The 13,443-nt window shown below is 57.0% G+C and overlaps 1 protein-coding gene and 1 non-coding gene across 2 annotated transcripts in view; one reads left to right on the top strand and one right to left on the bottom strand.

Moving 5' to 3' along the window:
* The window catches only part of MTUS2 (microtubule associated scaffold protein 2), a 283,680-nt gene that overhangs the window by 264,358 nt on the left and 5,879 nt on the right, over window positions 1-13,443 (top strand). Inside the window, exons 10-13 of the mRNA XM_075562809.1 lie at window positions 2,744-2,849; window positions 6,121-6,194; window positions 7,954-8,052; window positions 9,323-9,442. Coding sequence (XP_075418924.1) covers window positions 2,744-2,849; window positions 6,121-6,194; window positions 7,954-8,052; window positions 9,323-9,442 — 399 coding nt within the window. The remainder of the gene's footprint in view (window positions 1-2,743; window positions 2,850-6,120; window positions 6,195-7,953; window positions 8,053-9,322; window positions 9,443-13,443) is intronic.
* LOC142462011 (small nucleolar RNA SNORA25) lies at window positions 12,146-12,277 on the bottom strand. The gene has a single exon (XR_012787161.1). It is a non-coding gene; the product is annotated as a small nucleolar RNA SNORA25 (small nucleolar RNA).

Below are 13,443 nucleotides of genomic sequence, written 5' to 3' on the forward strand. Positions count from 1 at the left end.
GTGTCATTCATGAAATAACCAGACTACTTCCAGGCAGGGGACAGTGGTAGCTCAGTGGTCGAAACTTCACCTTCCATGTGGGAGGCCTGGGTTCCATCCCGGGCAGTGTACCTCATGTGCAATCACCACCCTGCCCTGTGCTATTGGAGGCGGGCATGTAGCTAGGAGGCCGAACAAGTTTCGGCAGGACTTTTGGACTAAGAAGACTAGGGAGAAAGACCTGGCCGTTGTATTTTGTCTTTTGTTTTCAATCAGCTAATGAGAATCGTGTATAGGTCCCAGCAGTCGTGGAGCTGGTACGGGGCCAGGCAGTGTTTCCTTCCGAGGGTCTGGGGTAGGCTCGAGGGCGGCTCACTGCACTTCCGAGGTTTCTGGTCAGTCTGAGAGCAGGGCAGAGCCATGGCCGCTTCCCTGCCCCTGGCAGCCCTCCCTCTGATGCGAGGCCAGCAGGATCAGACAGCGAGCTCACCGTGCTGAGTAGAGATCAAGGTTGGCTCCTACATTTCCACTTTTTTCAAGAGTCTCCATGTCTCTGATGCAATCACCCCCCTCTTCTGAGACCAAGGTCTTTGCCCCCGTGGCGTTGGGCTGCTCCTCACCAGGGCAGCGGATCAAACCCCCCAGCCGTGCAGAGGAAGAAAGACGAGGCTGTACAGACTCGAGGAAACCCCGTGTCACGTCCCTATAGTCTCGGACACCCACAGAGAAAGTTCCACCCTGTCCTCCAGTGTGGCCGTGTCGGCACTGACTCGGCGGTGGTGAGTTTGGTTGAGATTATGGACGTCAGAATCCACTCCATGGCAGAGGGTAAGTGGTGGTGGGTGGGTTGCACAGCTGTTGGTGGTGATGTCACCAAGTCCTTTCTGACTCTTCACACCTGAAGGTGACAGAGAAAAGCTGCCCCCGTGGGGCTTCTGGTCTGTCATCGTTAAGGGGGTCAGATAGCCAGAGCCTGTCTCCCTTGGAGCTGCCGAATGGGCTAGAACCGCCAGCCTTGCCGTTAGCCGCCATCCGCCTACCAACTGCGCGCCAGGGCCCCCTCCTGTGAAGGACCCACCGAGGGCATTGAGGTTAGTGAAGAGAGCCCTCTCATCTCCATGGTTCCTGGTGAGGGCAGAGCACCCGTCGGTCCTGTGGGTGCCCCGGCCTGCAGTGCCCCCTAGAGGGACCAAGGGGAAGCGAAGAGGGATGTAAATTCTCTCTCCTGACCAAGCCGAAACTCACTGCCACGGAGTGGATGCCGACTCAGGATAGAACTGCCCCTGTGGGTTTCCCAGACTGTCGTAGGGTTGGATCGGAAATCAGATTTGAACACACCTGTCTTCTGGGCCGAGTTGTGCTTGGATTCTTGGTGATTTGTTTGCATGATCTATGGTCAGCAAAGAAAGTGGCAGCCGCAGGAAAGCTAAGGAAATCCTGACACCTGGAGAGAGGCTGTGAGGAAACTCGCGAGACCCTGCAGTGAGGCTGAGGAGACAACCTTGAGGAGCACCGCAGAGTCAGAGAGGAAACCACTGCGAAGTGGGTGTCAGCTCGCCGCCTGTCTGATTGGGCACCGGGATTCAAGATGGCTCCGTCGACATGATCAACATGTGGGAGCGGGGGGCGATGGTTAAAGGAACTAATGTAGCAAAAGGTGCGACATTGTTAACCACGAAACCAAGACACCAGACCATCGAAGAGGCTGAAAAGTGACCGGCCATTTGGGGAAACCAGGAAGGGCTCCGTGGTGCTAGTGCGTCTGGGACAGTGATGGGTGAGGAGGCTAAAGGAAGGCTCCACAGTGATAGCCGTCCTGGAGAGAAGAGTTTGTACGTGTGATCTTCGTATCCCAGAGCCAACTGCTTGGTGTTCCATGATGTCTCATGGGGGAATAGGTTCAGTTCTCGAACTTTCCAGTGTTAGAACACGAATTTGGAAGGGATCGGGTTCGACAACCAGGGTTTCCCCGTCGATAGGGCAGCCCTCTGATTCCAAATGCCAGCCGCCTTGGACAGGTGCGATGGGTGGATTGCTTTATCGCGTCAATTCTGCCCCGTGGAGCTTCCAGGCTGTAACTTTTTATAGGAGCAGATGATGGCCTCTTCTTTCTCCTGTGGGGTCACTGCGTGGGTTTGAACAGCCCCCCTTTCCGTTGGCCTCACCACAGTGTTCTCACTGCCAGATGACCCTGCAGGACAGACTAGAACTGCCCCTGTGGGCTTCTGAGACCGCTGTCTTTATCCACCACCACCACCCGCTGCCAACAAGTTGATTTGGACCCACGGAGACCCTGCATCGGGCTTCCGAGGCTGTGACTCTTAAAGGACCAGGCAGCCTCCTCTTTCTCCTACAGAGCAGCTGTGGGGTTTGAACCCCTCACCTGGGGTGGCTGAGACGACTGTGGCTCCCGGCACCCCCGGGTAGCTGAGTAGAACAGCCCCGTAGGGAGTTTCCTCGGCCGCCATCTCGATGGAAGTAGACTCTTGCTAGTGAGAAGGGCAAGGTGGATCCCACACATGGCCTTGCAGGTTTCAGATGACTGAGTGGTTCTAGGTTACTTCAATGCCGTTGTTCTCTGCGGTTGAGACATTCGGAGTCATCGCTCCCCCGACCCCCCACCCCATGGCAGGGCAGAAACTGCCCCTGTGGGTCTGTCTGCCATCTTTACAGGGACCGATCCCCAGGTCGTCTTTTGAGGCACAGAGCTGTGGCCCCCCAGGGCCCCCGGGTCTCTGTGCCACCCTGCACCACTCTCTTCCAGGTGGAAGACATCGCTGCCAGCCATGAGGCCACGCTCCTGGAGATGGAGAGCAACCACACGGTCACCATCGCCATCCTGCAGGACGGCCACGACCACAAAGTCCAGGGTAAGCTTAGCCACATGCTCCCCCGCCAGAGGCCAGCAGCCTCCCAGCATCTACTCTCCCCCCCCCCCACCCCTCTCCATCTCCCCCTCTCTCTCCGGGCCGTTGTGGAAAGAAGAGCTGGAACTCAAGGGTTCCGGTGGCTTCTTCCCTCCAGGGCCATCCTTCTCCATCCTGCCTGACTCTCAGAGTCCCAGGAAGCTTAACCGCAGAGCACCCCTGCCCGCCTGGCCCCTCGCCCTCGCTCACTCTGTGTCCCCCTCGAGTGGAATCCAACTCATTGTGTCCGGGGCTGCTCCTGACTGCAGCATCACTCCGCCGGTGTGACCCTGAGAACCTCGGTGTCCTGAGAGGGCGTGGGACCAGCCTGGGGCTCCATCCTGTCTGGTAGCCTTTCCGTATTGGGTGCCTCACCCCGGTGTGGGCATCTTGGGCACATTTATCTTGTCCTCAGTCATAACACCCAACACCAAGCCCTCTCTCCAGCGTCCTTCCCATAACTCTAAACTCTGCGTGGTCCCCCAAAGGAGAAATCAACAGAAATTCAACCAAAAACACCATCAATGGCCGCTCCTCGGGAGAAAGATGGGGCTGTCTTTTTCCGTTAACAGAACAGTCTCGGAAAACCATGGGGCAGCTCTACCCTGCCCTAGGGGTCGCTATGAGTCGGCTATCAACTCACTGACAGGGTTATTTGTTTGTTTGTTTGTTTTGCATCAGTGGTGGCCCGTGGGCTAGTTTCAAACAAACACAAAACCAGACACCAAGCCCACTGCCATCAGTCCCAACTCTCTTCAACCGCCTAGAGGGTTTCTGAGATTGTGGGTCTAGACCAGGGCAGACAGTCTCATCTCTTTCCCGAGGAGAAGCTGGCGGGCTTGAAGCACCGAGCTTGGGGGTAGCAGTCCGACACTCACCCAACGGTGCCACCATGATCATAACACCCTCTAATGGCATCTCGGCTCACAGACCTGGAACTCACCAACCAAATTCACAGGGGCAGCCTCCAGAGCAGCTGGGGAGTTTGAACCACTGACCTTGTGGTTGGCAGCCCAATTTGGACCAGTGGGGAAGTCATACCTGGGACCAGCAGAGTGGCTTCCCAAGAGTCACTTCATTGCCTGTGTCCTGATGCCAGTCTGGCACACTGGCCTGGGTGCTCAGCCCTGGCTACACACTGGGATGCCGGGGATAGGGGGGTCGGGGGATCCTGCAGGGTACCCACATTCAACCTCACCTGGAGAGGTAGGTGTCCCCAACCTCAGGCTTTCCTGTGCTCCCCAAGCAGTTCTCATGCCATCTTAGACGGGGTGTCACAGTTCCCAAGTAAAGAGCTACCAATAGGATGAGGACATAGGTACCAGCACTGAGTGAGACACAGTGAGTTAAGTGTTGGGCTGCTAACCCCAAGATCAGCAGTTCAAACCCACCAACTGCTCCTCTGGAAAAAGATGAGGTTGTCTGCCTTACAGCCTGGGAAACCCACAGGGGCAGTTCTACCCTGTCCACTAGGGGTGCTGGGAGTCGGTATCCACTCTCGAGGGCAGTGGTTTTGGGGTGGTGTTTTTGTTTTCTACTTTTTAGGCCAACATAATACACCGATGCCCATGAGGTCTTAACATTATGCAAGGGGTCTTCAAAAAGTCCATGGACAAACGGAGCGGAAAGAGACTGGACTCCTTCTATGGACCTTTGGAAGCCCCCTGCCATCCTCAGTGGCTGTGGGTCTGGTGTCTGTCCAGAGTGAGACTCTTATGAGGAAGCCCCAGCAGGTCCTTCCTGTGACCAGCCAGGAAACCTAGAAAGGCAGTCAGGGCTCCGCTTACCACCTCCTGGGGCTGGGGATGGGGCTGGGGGGCTGGGACAGAGACGCTTGTGGGGCATTTCTATGTGACCCCCCCCCAAACTAAGGGGAATAAAAGTCAACATCCATTCTGGACATGGTACCCCAGGGCCCTCTGATTGAATGTTGACCTACCCTGTAGGGGAGACCGGCTCCTGTGGGTTTCTGAGACTAAATCTTTAAGGGAGTAGAAAGCCCCGCCCTTCTCCCACGGAGCAGCTGGTGGTTTTGAACTGCTGGCTTTGCGGTTAGCAGCCCAGCCCGTCACCCACTCCATCAGCAGGCTCCTCGTGGTGGCCTAAACTACATTATTCTGGGGAGGACGGAGCTGGCCAAACGAATCCATGGGCCACCCATGGTGGGCAGACTGGGAAGCCCGTGGTCTCAGGCCAGTGGAATCAGCCTGTGTTTGTCTCGGGATGTAACTTCCAGTCCCCCCGCCCCCTTCCTTAGGGAGCTTGGGGCGCCATAACCCCCAGTTCCTGCCAGCAGGAGTGGAGGTCCTGGCTGCAGTCACTGCCGTGGAAGCAAATGGACAGGCAGATGAATGAGCCCTGTCCAGCCTCCGGTGACAAGTGACAATGGAGAGCAAATGGCTTGTGTGGCCAAGACAAGAAGGGTTTCTCCAAGCGCCTCGGATGAGGAAACCCAGTTCTCAGCTTATTAGCTCCTCCCTGAAACCCGACTCTCCTCTTAACTCCGCCCTGAAATCCGTTCCTCTCTTAATAACCGCTCCCTGAAACCCCATCCTCTCTTAATAGCTCCGCCCTGAAACCCGACTCTTCTGGCCCAATAGCCCCTCCCTGGCAGCTCCTGCCTAGCTTGCAGGTTCTCACTGGCCGAATCCTTAGGAACAGCATCCTTCCTCTGAGAAGACGTGGCAGCCCGTAGCCTTTTCTTCAGTGGGAACCCCTCAGCTCTGACCCTGACTCTGGTGTGTCCTGGAGCTGAGTGACTCTGAGATGGTGGCCCAGCGGTCACCACCACGTCCCGTCTGCAGAAAGCCAGGGTGGGCATGGGGGCTCACAGCCCCTTCTCCAGCCCCAGGAGCACCAAGGGACCAGAGGCTTGAATCAGTGGGTCCTGTTAACCAGCAAAGAACTTGATCAGGCTGGGTGGGGGCAGAGGAGGGGGAGACTCCTGTGCGTGTGTGTGTCTGTGTGCGTTCACACATACTCTATCCCCCCCCCCCCCCGCCTCTGGCCTTTCCCCCATTCCTGCCTTTTCTCTCCCTCGGTCTCTCTTCCCCCACAGAGACCTGGTGGCCGCTGCAGACACTCCGCACGGACCGGTCCTTTCAGCCTCACGCCCCGCGCTCAGAAGCCGCCTCCTTCCCCCGAGCTGCTCGGCTGGGCCCCAGGAGCCACCAGAGCGGTATCTGGTCTCCTGTCCCTGAGAAAGACCTGCTAACCGCTGCCGTCTTCCTTCCAGAACTGGTGTCTGCCCACGAGCTGGAGAAGCAGGAGCTGGAGCAGAGTTTCGAGAAGCTGCGACTGTCCTTACAGGTCACTCTTCCCTCACCCCTGGGGCCCAGCGGGCAGCATAGTCCAGCACCTCGTGTACGGAGGTGGGGGGGACAGGGCTTTCTGCTCCTGTAAAGATTCATGGGGTAAAAGACTCATCTTCTCTCAAGGAGAGCCTGGTGGTTTCAAACCGCTGACCCTTTGAGGCCAGGGCTCCTTCAAAGGACTTAAACTCAAAAGACAAACTCTCTTGGTTCTGAGGGAGCAGACCTGCCCCCGTGGGTTTCTGAGACTGTGCTTGCTTACAGGAAGCAGAAAGCCTCGTCTTTCTCCTGTGGAGCAGATGGTGATTTTGAACCACTGCCTTGCAGTCAGCAACCCAACATGTAACCATTTCCCCACCAGGGCGCCTAGAGGCGCCTCGAACCACCGCTCGGTCAGCAGCCGAGGCTGTTCACCTGCACCCTGAGGGCAGCTGGGACTGGGTTAAGTGAGGGGCAACAGGGCCAGGGTCATAGTGCTCATGCCTTGACCAGGGGTCAAGGGGCGGCCCGAGGGGAGGTAGAGGGGCTGGGGACTGAAGAAAGATATGGGACATGAGGGCAGTCAGGCTCAGTACCATCAGGGATTCCGACTCAGGGCGACCCAGTAGGGCAGAGTCGAGCTGCCCTGAGGTTCCCAGGCTGGCCTCCTGGACAGAGGCAGATAGCCTCGTCTCTCCCTGACAGAATGGCCAGGACAACTCACTGCCATCCCTTCCATTCTGACCCACAGGGACCCTCTAGAACCAAGTAGAACTGCCCCCTGTGGGTTTCCGAGCCTGCAAATCCTTACTGCAGTACAAAGCCTCGTCTTTCCCCCTTGGAGTGGCTGGGGGGTTTGAACCACCCATCTTGTGCTTCGCAGATGAGTGCTTTCATCCCTGAGCTCCCTGGAGCCGTGGTGGGGGTGGGGGAGGGGGGATAGTGAGGGAGGTAGAAGGTGGTGACAGCTCAGTAAGGTGTGTTTGTAGTGGTGAAGGGTGTCCCCAGGTAGAGGAGGAAGTCTGGGGTGGCCCTATGACTCCTCTTCATTTTGGTTCCATGGTTTCTGACATGAGCCTTTTGCTCTCAGCAAAAGTCCAGTCTGAGTCCAGTCTGACTCACAGCAATCCCCTAAGACAAAGGGAACCGCTCCCAACTTGTTCCAGCCGTCAGTCTTCACAGGAGCAGACAGCTCACCTTCCTCCCAGGGAGTGGCGGACTGATTGCCTGACCCGGTGGGACAGATAGGAAATGTCCCCATTCATCAGTTTCCTGTGTGGGGGAAGGGGTTGGGCCATGTTTCAGCAGACCCACGGTCCCTCTGCCTGCTTTAAGAAGCCCCAACCACCACCCCTGCCCCTGGTCCCCAGCCACCAACACACTCCTCCTTGGGCGTGGAAACCCATTTCTTCATCCGCCGGTGTATTTGCAGTCCGCTCCGGCCCAGGCGGGAGTCCACCCTGCTCAGCTGCTCACGGGCAATGTCAGAGGTTTAAGTCCAGCCAGGGGGCCTCAGAAAAAAAGGCCTGGCAACCCGTGGGGACACTGAGTCTTTGGAACCCCTGCAGTTCCACTCAGACACACCAAGCAGACTCCGTGCCCACTTGCTTTCCGGACAAATTGCCCACGGTGTTGGTGGGGCTTCAGGGTGATCCCTACTTCTAACACCTGATGCCTGGGCTGCCCCAGGAGCTCTGTGTCCCCTCCCTCCTCTGAGCCCAGGCGGCTGGCCCTCACCAGGTGGGCCCACGCCGGACCTGTCGTGTGGTGGTTTGCAGGACCAGGTGGACACGCTGACCTTCCAGAGTCAGTCTCTGCGAGACAGGGCCCGGCGGTTTGAGGAGGCACTGAGGAAGAACACAGAGGAACAGCTCGAGGTATGCCCCCCAGCCCCCCGACTTTCAGTCTCTCTCTCTCTCTCTCTTTCACACACACACACACACACACACACACACACACACACACACACACACACGAGGGGGCTTCAGAAAACTGCGGACAAAAGGAATGGAAATACCATGGGATTTCCCCAGAAGCTTTTTGAAGCGTGTGTGTGTGTGTGTGTGTGTGTGTGTGTGTGTGTGTGTGTATGACACACACTGCCATCAAGTCAGTTCCGCCTCCCGGCGTGCCCACAGGACAGAGGAGAACAGCCCGTGTGGGCTTCTGAGACTGTAATTTTTTGCCAGCCTCGTCTCTCTCCCCCGATGGGTTTGAACGGCCGGCGGTCCGCAGCCTAACGTGGAGCACTCTCAGTTTGTCTGGCATTCAGTGGGGCTGGTGGCCCTGTGCTTTCCCTTGTAAGCCAGGCCTCTCCGGTGTACCTTCTTCCAGCCACACCATGACCTCCTCTCCTGGGGTGCAGCCAGGACCCCTAGGGCCCCCACCTGCCTGCTGCACCTGCGACTCTGGGAAAGGGCCAATGACAACACTGTGTGTCCCGACTTCGTGTGCGAGGTCCCTTTTAGGGACTGGCTGGGGCTGAGGCTCTGGCTCTCCCAGTCCGCGAGCTGGGCGGGCGGGCTTCGGGCCCTACTGCAGTGGGAGCCAGTGCGCATCTATAAGGGACAGGCCAGGGTCCTCTCTGCTTCTCCCTTATTCTCTCTCCCTGCCCCTTCCCTGCAGGTTCTCCCTCTCCCCCACTCTCTTCCCCTAGCTGTCTCCTTCCAGTTCTGGGGGTTCTTTCTTCTCCCCCTTCTCCCTCTTTCCCTGCCCCCTCTCTCCCCTCACTCTTGCTCATCTTTCTCATCCTCTCTCATCTCTTTCTCATTTCTCCCTGTCTCCCCCTCTCTCCCACTCTCATTTATTCTCCCCCTTTCTCTCCCCCTTTGGTTGGCTCCCCCTCACTCATTCTTACTCTCCCCACCACCCTGCCAGTGTTTCCCTCCCTGTTCCTCCCACTTCCCCCTCCCCCTCTCTCCCTCTCAGTCCCTCCCCCTCACCCCTCTCTTGGCCTAACTGCCTGTTGGCCAGCCTGACCGCAGAGGGTAGGTGTTTGTGCTGCACCCCATCACTAGCTGACTCTTGGGGAGGGGCCCGACTCCCCCACAGGGGGCCCTAAGCCCCACAGCTGACTGACTCTCAGGGAGCCCCGACTCCCCACAGGTGTCCCTACGCCCCACAGCTGACTGACTCCCTCCCCCGCAGGTGGCCCTGGCGCCCTACCAGCACCTGGAGGAGGATCTGCGCAGCCTGCAGCAGGTGCTGGAGATGAAGAACCAGCAGATCCACCTGCAGGAGAAGAAGATCGTGGAGCTGGGAAAGCTGGTGGGTGGGGCCCCGCTGCCCCCTGGGTGTCACAGGTGGCCACTCACAGCGTGGCCCAGACCTGAGCCCCAGCCCCCCCTCTCCCCCTAGGCCGAGCTCACTCAGAGCTGCTTGCTGCTGTCCCTGGAGCCAGGGGTGGGAGGCTTCATCTGGACATGGGGGGGCTGGATCGAAGCACCCAAAAATGCCTTCATTTCACTGGGCTCTTGAGCCCCAGACAGTGGCCCCTACCCTTCCCACTATAGTCTTTCTCTGTGGGATGGGCGGGGAAGAGTGGCTCGGTCTCCCCCTGCTGATACCCGGGCACCCCAGCTAGCCAGCGCTGACCTACTATGGCCCAGGGCGGGTGAGGCGCTTGGCTTTGAAATCCACGCCAAACCTGACGCTGCCACATTTGTGCCAACTCACAGCAACCCTATAGGACACAGCAGAGCTGCCCCTGGGGGTTTCTGAGGCCGTCTCTCTGGGCCGAAGCAGAGAGCCTCGCCATTCTCCCTCAAAGTGGCTGGCGGGTTCGAACTGCCCTCTCACCTTGGTGTCAGACCTGCCATGGGTCCCCAGTATGGCCCTCTGCCATGCCCTCTGCCAGCTGCGGTCCCTGCGATGCACCCATGCTCACACCCACTGTGCTACATGCTGCCCACCTCACCCAGCCAAGCAGGGTTCAGCATGCAGGGCACCCAGAGTGCAAGCCCCAGGTGAATCACCGCTCTGCCCTCCCCAGGTGCTGCCTGCTCCCCTGCTGCTCCCTCTGTGAGCCGGCACCCCAGGGGTCCCCAATCAGGGGCTCAGTGAATAGAAATACTGGGACGGCAGCCTCTGCATGGGTCCCTCTGGCAGCTCCCTCCGCTTCAGGTGGGCCTTCATACCCTAGGCAGCCCCCGCCCCCCACACACACACCTGGGGCCAGGCCCTTGCTCACTTCAGACAGGGCCATGCCCCTCAGATGGGCCCTGGGGTCAAGCTGCCCCAAGCATGGCCCTCTAGCCCAGCCAGCAGTCACCCCCCCCAGCCTCCAGCTCGTGTGTCTGTTTTGGGTGAGGGTCCCACAGGGAGGCTAGTCTGACCTCCCTGGGACAGGGCCCCCTCCTTAATCACGCCCTCTCTCTGGGGAGCAGAGACCAAAGCCAAGCCAGGGTGACATGACTTGCTGAAGAGCAAGCCCAGGGGCCAGCCCAGAGCCTTATTTATGGAGAGATGAGGGTACGCTTGCCCCGTTCTTTTCAAACAACGGCAAAGCTGAACGCCAGGTGAGAGGGCAGTTCGAACCCGCCAGCCGCTCCGAGGGAGAAAGATGAGGCTCCCTGCCTCTGTACAGAGTGACGGTCTCAGAAACCCACAGGGGCAGCTATACGCCGTCCTATAGGGTCGGTGTGACTTGGCATAGACTTGATAACAAGGCCTGTGTCCGGATTCATCAGGGACTGTGACTCAGCCCTGGGGACATGCTGACAGAGAGCGGAGCATCCTTCGTGGGCTGCAGGGGACTAGCAAGCATGGAAGGCGTCTGGTGGGGCGGCGCTCCAGCTCTCGGCCGCTGGAGGTTCAAACCCATCCACAGTTCCGAAGAAGAGAGATGTGGCAATCTGCCCCCATAGAGACAGCAGCCTAGGGGACCCTGCGGGCCAGTACCTCTCGGTCACTTGGGCACCACAAGTCAGCGCCGACCACAGAGCAGTTCTGAGTGTTGTCATCTGACCTTGCACCAGGCTGGTGCTCGGCCTGATCCCTCCCGGCCCGTGTCCACACCACAACAGCCGCTATGGCCTGAGTTCAGAACGTCCTGTGCTGCCCCGCCTGCCCAGGGGCCCTCACGGAGCACAAGTGACCCTTCGGGGAAAGCCAGGGGTCTCATTCCAAACTAAGTCCTGGCGCTGGTCAAGGCACCTCTCTGGCCATGACGGGCCTGTCGGACACTCCCTGTAAACCTGTGGGTCACGCGAGTCTTGGAATCCCAGAGCTGCGCTGACCGAGAGCGGGGTGGCTGGCTGGCATGCAAGATCAGTCACCTGAGGTTCTCCAGTGCTGGGAGCGGAATCTGGGCCCAGGTCTCGGCTGGGTGTCTCTCTGCCTTACTTGTGGCCCCAGGCGTCCCAGGTCCTCTGGCATCTGTCGCATCTGATCTGCTCGCGCGTGTGCGCGCGCGCGTGTGTGTGTCTACTCGGGTGTTTCCATAACTCAGCAGTGATAAGGTGTAGGACCCGCCCTCGTCTATGACTGTCTCATGAACATAATGAAGAAAACCTTATTCCCAAACAAGATTTTGGTCAAAGCTCCCAAACCAAAAACCAAGCTCACTGCCATCGAGCCAGTGCCAACTCAGCAGCCCTGTAGGACGAGGTAGAACTGCCCCTGTGAGTTCCCGAGGCTGCCACTCTGTACAGCAGTAGAAAGCCCTGTCTTTCTCCCGCAGGACGGCTGGTGGTTTCGAACTGCTGACCTTGTGGTGAGCAGCCCAGTGCATAACCACTGTGCCGCCAGGGCTTCCAGTTCGCAGCTACAGGGCCAGAAACTCGGTGCACTGTGTTTTTGTGGTCACTCACTTAATGCAAAATGGGTAAGAATTCCACATACCGTACACATTCAAACGCCCTCACCTTGCTATAGAGTTGATTCTGACTCACAGGAACACTACCGGACAAATCCAAAAGGCCCTGTGGGGTTCTGTGGCTGTCACTCTTTTTTTTTGGTCTTTTTTTTAAAACTTGGATCTCTGCTATTAGAGAAAACATAGCACTATTGAGTGACTATGGAATTCCAAGGAGAATCTTAATCTTTGGTCACAGCGTTAAGAGCTCTTGGTCTCAGTTCCACAAGCCCTCTTTGAAATGACCTGGCTGTCAGTCTTTACAGAAGTGGAAAGCCTCATCTTTTTCTGCTGGAGCAGCTGGTGGGTTTGAACTGCTGTTCTTGTGGTTACTCGTAACCCACTATGTCACCAGGGTGCTTCTCATATATGCACACACACAAACGCACATAATATTTTTAATATATTCATATCTGAGGGCTTCAAAGTGCTTGTGGAAAAATGGAATTAAGAGACAATGGAATTTTCCCAGGAACTTTTTGAAGCCCCCCTCTACTATATAGACATAGTAATTATATGTGTACCTATCATATATGTCAACATGTATGGGGATATAAGAAGCCCTTTTATGTACATCAAAAGAGTTGAAAGAACCCAGACTGGCGGGAGGGGGGGGGGGATCAGTAATGATGCATCAGATAACAGGCTCATTTCAAAAACTATAGAAAACTACATCCTCTCAGTAAGAAAATACAAATAGCCCAAAATCAAAAATGGGCACAGACATGACAGACCATTTACTTAGGATGGCCCCCATGCGGCCAACAAGCATGTGAAGAAATGTTCACATTCAGTAGCAATAAGAGAGACCCAAAACAAGCTAGCACCTCTCACAGACGTGCTTAGCAAAATTCAGAAACTGCTAAATGCCAGAGAGGCTGTGGGGAGAGGGGGATGGGCTTGCATTGCTGGTGGGGCTGCAGAACTGTCCAGCCCTCTGGGGATCAGTGTGGCGCTTCCTACACCAGATGCAAACACAAGCCCCTTAGGGATTCTGCATCCCTCTACTGGGTGTACGACCTAAAGACATCAAGCCTACAACACGGACAGACAGCTGCACTCCTCTGTGCATTGCCGCAGTTTCCATAATAGCACAGACATGGAGACCACCTAACTCGCTGATCATAGGGGCCTGGATACACAAGCTCTGGTACATTCGTACAATGGAATATTACGCATCAATAAACAATGACCACGCTTTTTAAAAATCAGTTTGTTGGGGGGTCGTTCAACTCTTAGCACAATCCATCCATCCACTGTCTCAAGTAAATTTGTACACTGACAACGCTCACAAGACATGGACGAAACTAGGGGACATTAAGCTTAGCAAACTGAATCAGCCTCGTGAAGACCAGTATTGAATGACAGCATTACTCCAGGGAAGAACAAAGAGAAGGAAGAGTGGTGTAGATAC

Source organism: Tenrec ecaudatus, chromosome 11 (genome assembly GCF_050624435.1).
Source record: "Tenrec ecaudatus isolate mTenEca1 chromosome 11, mTenEca1.hap1, whole genome shotgun sequence".
In the NCBI taxonomy this organism is placed as follows: domain Eukaryota; kingdom Metazoa; phylum Chordata; class Mammalia; order Afrosoricida; family Tenrecidae; genus Tenrec; species Tenrec ecaudatus.